The following is a 7,282-nucleotide window of genomic DNA, read 5'->3' as shown; positions in this document are numbered from 1 at the left end:
GGGCCCAGCTGCTCCACGGCATGTGGGATCTTCCCGGACCGGGGCACGAACCCGCATCCCCTGCATCGGCAGGTGGATTCTCAACCACTGCGCCACCAGGGAAGCCCCTGACTCACCTATTAATCAGGGATATACAAATAAGAAAAAGTATGACTAGTAGAATTCCATTTGCCAAATCCTCAATCCCTAAATTTTACAATTAGAATCTCAGTTTGTGATCTAACAACAACAAAAAAAACTGGAGTACCAAGAAAACCTCTGTGTGCTGAAACATTCATTCCTGTTAGGTTGCTTAATGTTAAATCTGACCCTGCAGATGAACTCTGAAAATCTACTCAGATAAGCAATTTTAACCATATCATGACGGCAGGAGATTAAGTTCCACCTTAACTCTCAGAAGGTGTTTTCTTTTCCTTTTTAAAATTGAAGTATAGTTGGTTTACAATGTTGTGTTAATTTCTGCTGTACCGCAAAGTGATTCAGTTATACATATACATTCTTTTTGATATTCTTTTCTGTTATGGTTTATCTCAGGATATTGAATATAGTTCCCTGTGCTATCCAGTAGGACCTTGTTGTTTATCCATTCTGTATGTAATAGTTTGCATCTACTAACCCCAAACTTTCAGTCCATCCCTCCCCCATCCACTCCCCCTTGGCAACCACAAGTCTATTCTCTATGTCTGTGAGTCTTTCTATTTCATGGATAGATTCATTTGTGTCATATTTTGGATTCCACATATAAGTGATATCATATGGTATTTGTCTCTCTGTCTGACTTACTTCGCTTAATATGATAATCTCTAGGTCTATCCATGTTGCTGCAAATGGCATTATTTCATTCTTTCTTAAGGCTGAGTAGTATTCCATTGTATATATACAGCATATCTTCTTTATCCATTCGTCTGCTGATGGACATTTAGGTTGTTTCCATGTCTTTGCTATTGTGAATAGTGCTGCTATGAACATAGGGGTACATGTATCTTTTTTTTTTCTTTTTTTAATTGGAGTATAGTTGCTTTACAATGTTGTGTTGGTTTCTGCTGTACAACAAAGTGAATTAGCTATATGTATACATATATGCCCTTCCTCTTGAGCCTCCCTCCCACCCCCCTGTCCCACCCCTCTAGGTTATCACAGGCGTGCATGTATCTTTTTGAATTATAGTTTTGCTTGGATATATGCCCAGGAGTGGGATCGCTGGGTCATATAGTAGTTCTATTTTTAGTTTTCTGAGGACCCTCCATAATGTTTTCCATAGTGGCTGCACCAACTTACTTTCCCACCAACAGTGTAGGAGGGTTCCCTTTTCTCTACACCCTCCCCAGCATTTATTATTTGTAGAATTTTTAGTGATGGCCATTCTGATCAATGTGAGGTGATATCTCATTGTACTTTTGATTTGCATTTCTCTAATACAGTAAGTCCCCTACACATGAACAAGTTCCCTTCCAAAAGCGCATTCATAAGTCCAATTTGTTCCTAAGTCCAACAAAGTTAGCCTAAGTACCCAACTAACACAATCAGCTATATACCGCTGCTTTTACGCTTGCTTCTGGACATCCTGGGCTTGAAATAATGATACTGTACTACTGTACTCTATACAGTACTGTACAATAAAGTACACAAAAGCACAACCACTTGTAGAGGATGCACACACGTGACAAGGTATGCCAGACACATGAACTTACATGATTGGACATGTGAACGCATGTTCGCATCTCTGAAAGTTCTCAACTTGAAGGTTCATATGTAGGGGACGTACTGTAATTAGCAATGTTGAGCATCTTTTCTTGTGCCTGTTGGCCATCTGTATGTCTTCTTTGGAGAAATGTCTATTTAGGTCTTCTGCTCATTTTTCGATTGGGTTGTTTGTTTTTCTGTTGTTGAGTTGTATGAGCTGTTTGTATATTTTGGAAATTAGGCTTTGTTCTTCTCATCATTTGCAAATATTTTCTCCCATTCCATAGGTGGTTTTTCATTTTGTTTATGGTTTCTTTTGCTGTACAAAAGCTTGTAAGTTTCATTAGATCCCATTTGTTTATTTTTGTTTTTATTTCTATTGCCTTGGGAGACTGACCTAAGAAAACATTGGTACAATTTATGTCAGAGAATGTTTTGCCTATGTTCTCTTCTAGGAATTTTATAGTGTCATGTCTTATGTTTAAGTCTTTAAGCCATTTTGTGTTTATTTTTGTGCATAGAGTGAGAGTGTATTCTAACTTCATTGATTTACATGCAGCTATCCAACTTTCCCCGCACCACTTGCTGAAGAGACTGTCTTTTTCCCATAGTGTATTCTTGCCTCCTTTGTCAAAGATTATTGACCATAGGTGTGTGGTTTTACTTCTGACCTCTCTATTCTGTCCCATTGATCATATGTCTGTTTTTGTGCCAATACCACACTGTTTTGATTACTGTAGCTTTGTAGTATTGTCTGAAGTATGAGAGGGTTATGCCTCCTGCTTTGGTTTGTTTTTTTTTCCCCTCAAGATTGCTATAGCAATTTGGGGTCTTTTATTGTTCCATATAAATTTTAGGATTATTTGTTCTAGCTCTGTGAAAACTGTCATGGGTATTTGATAGGGATCACATTAAATCTGTGGATTGCTTTGGGTAGTAAGGCCATTTTAACAATATTAATTCTTTGGAAAGTATTTTTCAATGTTAAGAACTATCCTCTTTTTTATATATGATTTTACTGTAATTAATAACTATAATTATTCTTGACATCAATGATAGCTATGAAAAGATGAAAGCCAAAAGAAACAGAGGAAACATGTTGTTATTAGATTTAAACATTCAAGTATTTCACTTAAATTCATTTTATTTTGGTATTTTGAATTTTTTTTAAACATCCCAGTGCCAAAAGGAGGAAAGATTTACACATGCAAACAAATGTATAAACAAACAACCCAGGTGCTCTTAAGCAATTTGCCAAATAGAAACAATCCATCTATATAAAAAAACACATTAAATCAGGATCTGCAATGTGGGCCAGTGAGAGAAAGGATTTGCATCCTCAACCCTGTTTTTGGTTCCTCAAAATCAAAATCTTGGGGCTAGTGTAAGCTGTATAATGATGGATAAACAAAGAGAGTAAGTGTTCTCTTGCTTTTTCCATGGGTTTCATTAGCTTGTTTTCCATGACTCATACTGCCTTACTGAAAAAACTCTTGTCCCTTTGATCTCCTGGGTCAAATGAGTGCTGTTGAGTTAGTTTCCATCAACCAGTCAGCACTCCTACTGGTTCCTATTGTGCATCCTCAGCTAGACCAACTATTACCAGTTAACTCATTCCCAGAATAGAATTATGAGTACTCTTCAGAAGGGTTCAGTCCAAATCGCCCAGAAGAATTCATAAGGATAGTCTGAAGATTTAAAAAAAGGCAAATATTATTCACACAAAAATGTTGTTGACCTGAAAATAATTAGTGGAAAAGATTTTTAAACCGTTTATTAAAACTATGTCTTATAAGAACATGAAAAACTTCCTAAAGTCACTGATTTAGGGCTCTTTCCAATCCTGTGTTATGCCATGGACCCTCCTTTATATCCCCAAGTAGACAGTGTGGTTAGTGGTAATAAACTTCTCAGCCTAGGTCCCAGGAAACCTAGGGTCTCCTCCAGCCTCTGCCACTATATTTTTTTGTCTTATTTTCCACTTATATAAAATAAAAGTGAAAGTGTTCACGCAAGTTTCTTTTGGTTACAGGAGTCCATGATTCTAGTAGAGAGACACCGAAGTTGAGATTTATCCATTCACTCAATACTTATGTCCACTAAATATTTATTGGACGTCTATTAAATGCTAGGCATCATGTCCTCTGAGTGAGTGGGTCTCCCCACCTTGTGGGTGCCTCCATCATGGTACTTGACACTCAGTTGGAATTAGGGATTCCCTAATCTGATTCCTCCACTGATTGACTGCATGTTATTTTGCCAATGAGTAGCAGAATTCTTGGCACACAGTAGGTGCTCCAAAAGCATTTGGTAAAAGGACAGAGGAGAGCTCTTCACGTGCAAGCTTGAGCATCCCAGAATGAGGGCCAGAATGAGAAATATCAAGCATAATAACCAGTAACATTTCATTAAAACAATTATAGGATGACATTATATTCTCCCTAGGAATTTCTGAGCCAGCAGCAGACCCTGATTGCACTAAAGACCCAAGCATGAAGACCTGCCTCTCTCTAGTCCTGAAGACAAAGTGTTCCTTGGCACTTAGTTTCCAGTTTGATGTATTGGGCCACCTATGCTGGATCCCTTTGGTAGTCTCTCCAGATCTGCCCTCCCCTTTTGTCCACTTTGCTTAGTGCTCTGGGAGGCCAATCTATATGAACTGTCTCAATCTAGCGCCAGTGTCCTCTGGCTCTGGTTGGGTTTGGCCAATGGGGACTACTAGACATTGGGAAAAAAGGATAACAGCCAAGTTGGGATATTCATTCTCTCTCCTCAGGGCAACCACAGGCTGTTGTGTCCATGACCAAAAGCCACAGCTCCTATCAGGCAGCCCTCCCCACATATTCCTTCTGTGTGTGTATGTGTGTGCTTCTGTCTCTGTCTCTCTGAGTTCCTTGTCCCTTTAGTCTTAGGGACAGTAGCAGTGCCCCCAGTTACTAGTCCTAGGATGCTACACTGTCCTTTTTTGGTTTTCCCACATCCTGGCTTAATAGGCCCTTTTTGAAACTCTCCCCAAATTATTCAATATGAGTATACCATCAGTTTCCTGCCAGGACCCAAATATTATAAACAATAAATGATCTAGTCTATTACCACCAAGCACAATAAAAGAATACTAAGAAATGCTAGTTTCCCTTCTTGTCCCTGTTATAATTTTATACCCCCTGCAGTGGTTATCAGTAGTGCCTTTAACAAAATAGCTATTTAATAAATATTTGTTGAATGAAAGAAAAAGATTACTAAGACACTTCTGATCACAGTTGTGTATTCAAATACATGGAAATCAATGTGCATTAATCTAGGTTATCAAATATTAAATTTAGAGAAGTTTTTATTTCAGTAGTTGAAAGTCAGTGAGTAGTTCTGCTTTACAAATTTACATTCTCTCATTTCTCATGTTCCAAGTGAAACAATGATTAGCCTGCTGGACTTATGACTCAACCCCAGGAAACAGTACCAAGAGATGAGCAGACATCTCAGGGCACATGTTGTTCAACAGACTAAGAGATTAGTTTATTGGTCCTTCCTAGACCTTGGAGGAAACAGTGATTTTATTTCATGCCATCTAATTCATATGAACTGATTTTGCAAGTTCATCACTTTCTATCTCCCACACCCGGATAGAAATGCAGTTTGGGGCAAACCATACCTCCTTGGATCTATTCACGTTTATAATGAATAGTCAAATTGTCAATAAAGCTGAAGCATCACTCACCGTGTATATTGATCTTGCTGATGTGCCGTGGAAGTAACTTCTAGTTCTGGTATTGGAGGAAGCGCGTCCTTGACATGAGCCATAGGCAGCCTCTGCGTGGTCTCTGCTGTTTGAGAAGGAGAGCTGTTCTAGTCTGTATTTAGTCAAGAGCAATGCGAAAATAGACACAGTATATTCCAATGTAGTAAGAGAACCATGCCTTCCACCTAGACAGGACTTTGGCAGTTTCCACGACTTACTAAATTTCCTGCCTGCAACTCTGACACTTTTTTTTTCTCATTAGTCATCAATTTTATACACATCAGTGTATACATGTCAATCCCAATCGCCCAATTCATCACACCACCATCCCCACCCCCCAGTGGCTTTCCCCCTTGGTGTCCATACGTTTGTTCTCTACATCTGTGTTTCAGCTTCTGCCCTGCAAACCGGTCCATCTGTACCATTTTTCTAGGTTCCATATACATGCATTAATATACAATATTTGTTTTTTGTACCATTTTTCTAGGTTCCATATACATGCATTAATATACGATATTTGTTTTTCTCTTTCTGACTTACTTCACTCTGTATGACAGTCTCTAGATCCATCCACGTCTCAACAAATGACCCAATTTCTTTCCTTTTTATGGCTGAGTAATATTCCATTGTATATATGTACCACTTCTTCTTTATCAATTGAACTGTCGATGGGCATTTACGTTGCCTCCATGACCTGGCTGTTGTAAATAGTGCTGCAATGAACATTGGGGTGTCTTTCTGAATTATGGTTTTCTGTGGGTATATGCCCAGTAGTGGGATTGCTGGATCATATGGTAATTCTATTTTTAGTATTTTAAGGAACCTCCATACTGCTCTCCATAGTGGCTGTATCAATTTACATTCCCACCAACAGTGCAAGAGGGGTTCCCTTTTCTCCACACCCTCTCCAGCATTTGTTATTTGTATATTTTCTGATGATGCCCATTCTAACTGGTGTGAGGTGATACCTCATTGTAGTTTTGATTTGCATTTCTCTAATAATTAATGATGTTGAGCAGCTTTTCATGTGCTTCTTGGCCATCTGTATGTCTTCTTTGGAGAAATGTCTATTTAGGTCTTCTGCCCATTTTTGGATTGGATTCTTTGTTTCTTTAATATTGAGTTGCATGAGCTGTTTATATATTTCAGAGATTAATCCTTTGTCTGTTCATTCGTTTGCAAATTTTTTCTCCCATTCTGAGGGTTGTCTTTTCGTCTTGTTTATGGTTTCCTTTGCTGTGCAAAAGCTTTTAAGTTTCATTAGGTCCCATTTGTTTATTTTTGTTTTTATTTCCATTACTCTAGGAGGTGGATCAAAAAAGATCTTGCTGTGATTTATGTCAAAGAGTGTTCTTCCTATGTTTTCCTCTAAGAGTTTTATACTGTCTGGTCTTACATTTAGGTCTCAAATCCATTTTGAGTTTGTTTTTGTGTATGGTGTTAGGGAGTGTTCTAATTTCATTCTTTTACATGTAGCTGTCCAGTTTTCCCAGCAACACTTATTGAAGAGACTGTCTTTTCTCAATTGTGTATCCTTGCCTCCTTTGTCATAGATTAGTTGACCATAGGTGCGTGGGTTTATCTCTGGGCTTTCTATCTTGTTCCATTGATCTATGTTTCTGTTCTTGTGCCAGTACCATATTGTCTTGATTACTGTAGCTTTGTAGTATAGTCTGAAGTCAGGGAGTCTGATTCCTCCAGCTCCATTTTTTTCCCTCAAGACTGCTTTGGCTATTCGGGGTCGTTTGTATCTCCATACAAATTTTAAGCTTTTTTGTTCTAGTTCCATAAAAAATGCCATTGGTAATTTGATAGGAATTGCATTGAATCTGTAGATTGCTTTGGGTAGTATAGTCATTTTCA

General features: G+C 38.3%; 1 protein-coding gene across 3 annotated transcripts in view; it reads right to left on the bottom strand.

Annotated features, from left to right (window-relative positions):
* Window positions 1-2,788: 2,788 nt before the first annotated feature.
* TMEM156 (transmembrane protein 156) overlaps window positions 2,789-7,282 on the bottom strand; it is a 52,581-nt gene continuing 48,087 nt past the window's right edge. Inside the window, exons 6-7 of one of the 3 annotated variants that reach the window (XM_007102310.1) lie at window positions 5,399-5,501; window positions 2,789-3,371 (exon numbers count right to left, since the gene is read on the bottom strand). In XM_007102310.1, the coding sequence (XP_007102372.1) occupies window positions 3,359-3,371; window positions 5,399-5,501 (116 nt within the window). In that variant the 3' untranslated portion in view covers window positions 2,789-3,358. Of the gene's footprint in view, window positions 3,372-5,394; window positions 5,505-7,282 lie in introns of those variants that run through there. The other 2 variants (XM_024133162.2, XM_024133160.1) reach the window with 2 other exon arrangements.

Source organism: Physeter macrocephalus, chromosome 7, assembly GCF_002837175.3.
Source record: "Physeter macrocephalus isolate SW-GA chromosome 7, ASM283717v5, whole genome shotgun sequence".
Lineage (NCBI taxonomy): Eukaryota > Metazoa > Chordata > Mammalia > Artiodactyla > Physeteridae > Physeter > Physeter macrocephalus.
The sequence above is the reverse complement of the archived record's forward strand: the minus strand, read 5'-3'. Positions and strand labels throughout refer to the sequence as shown.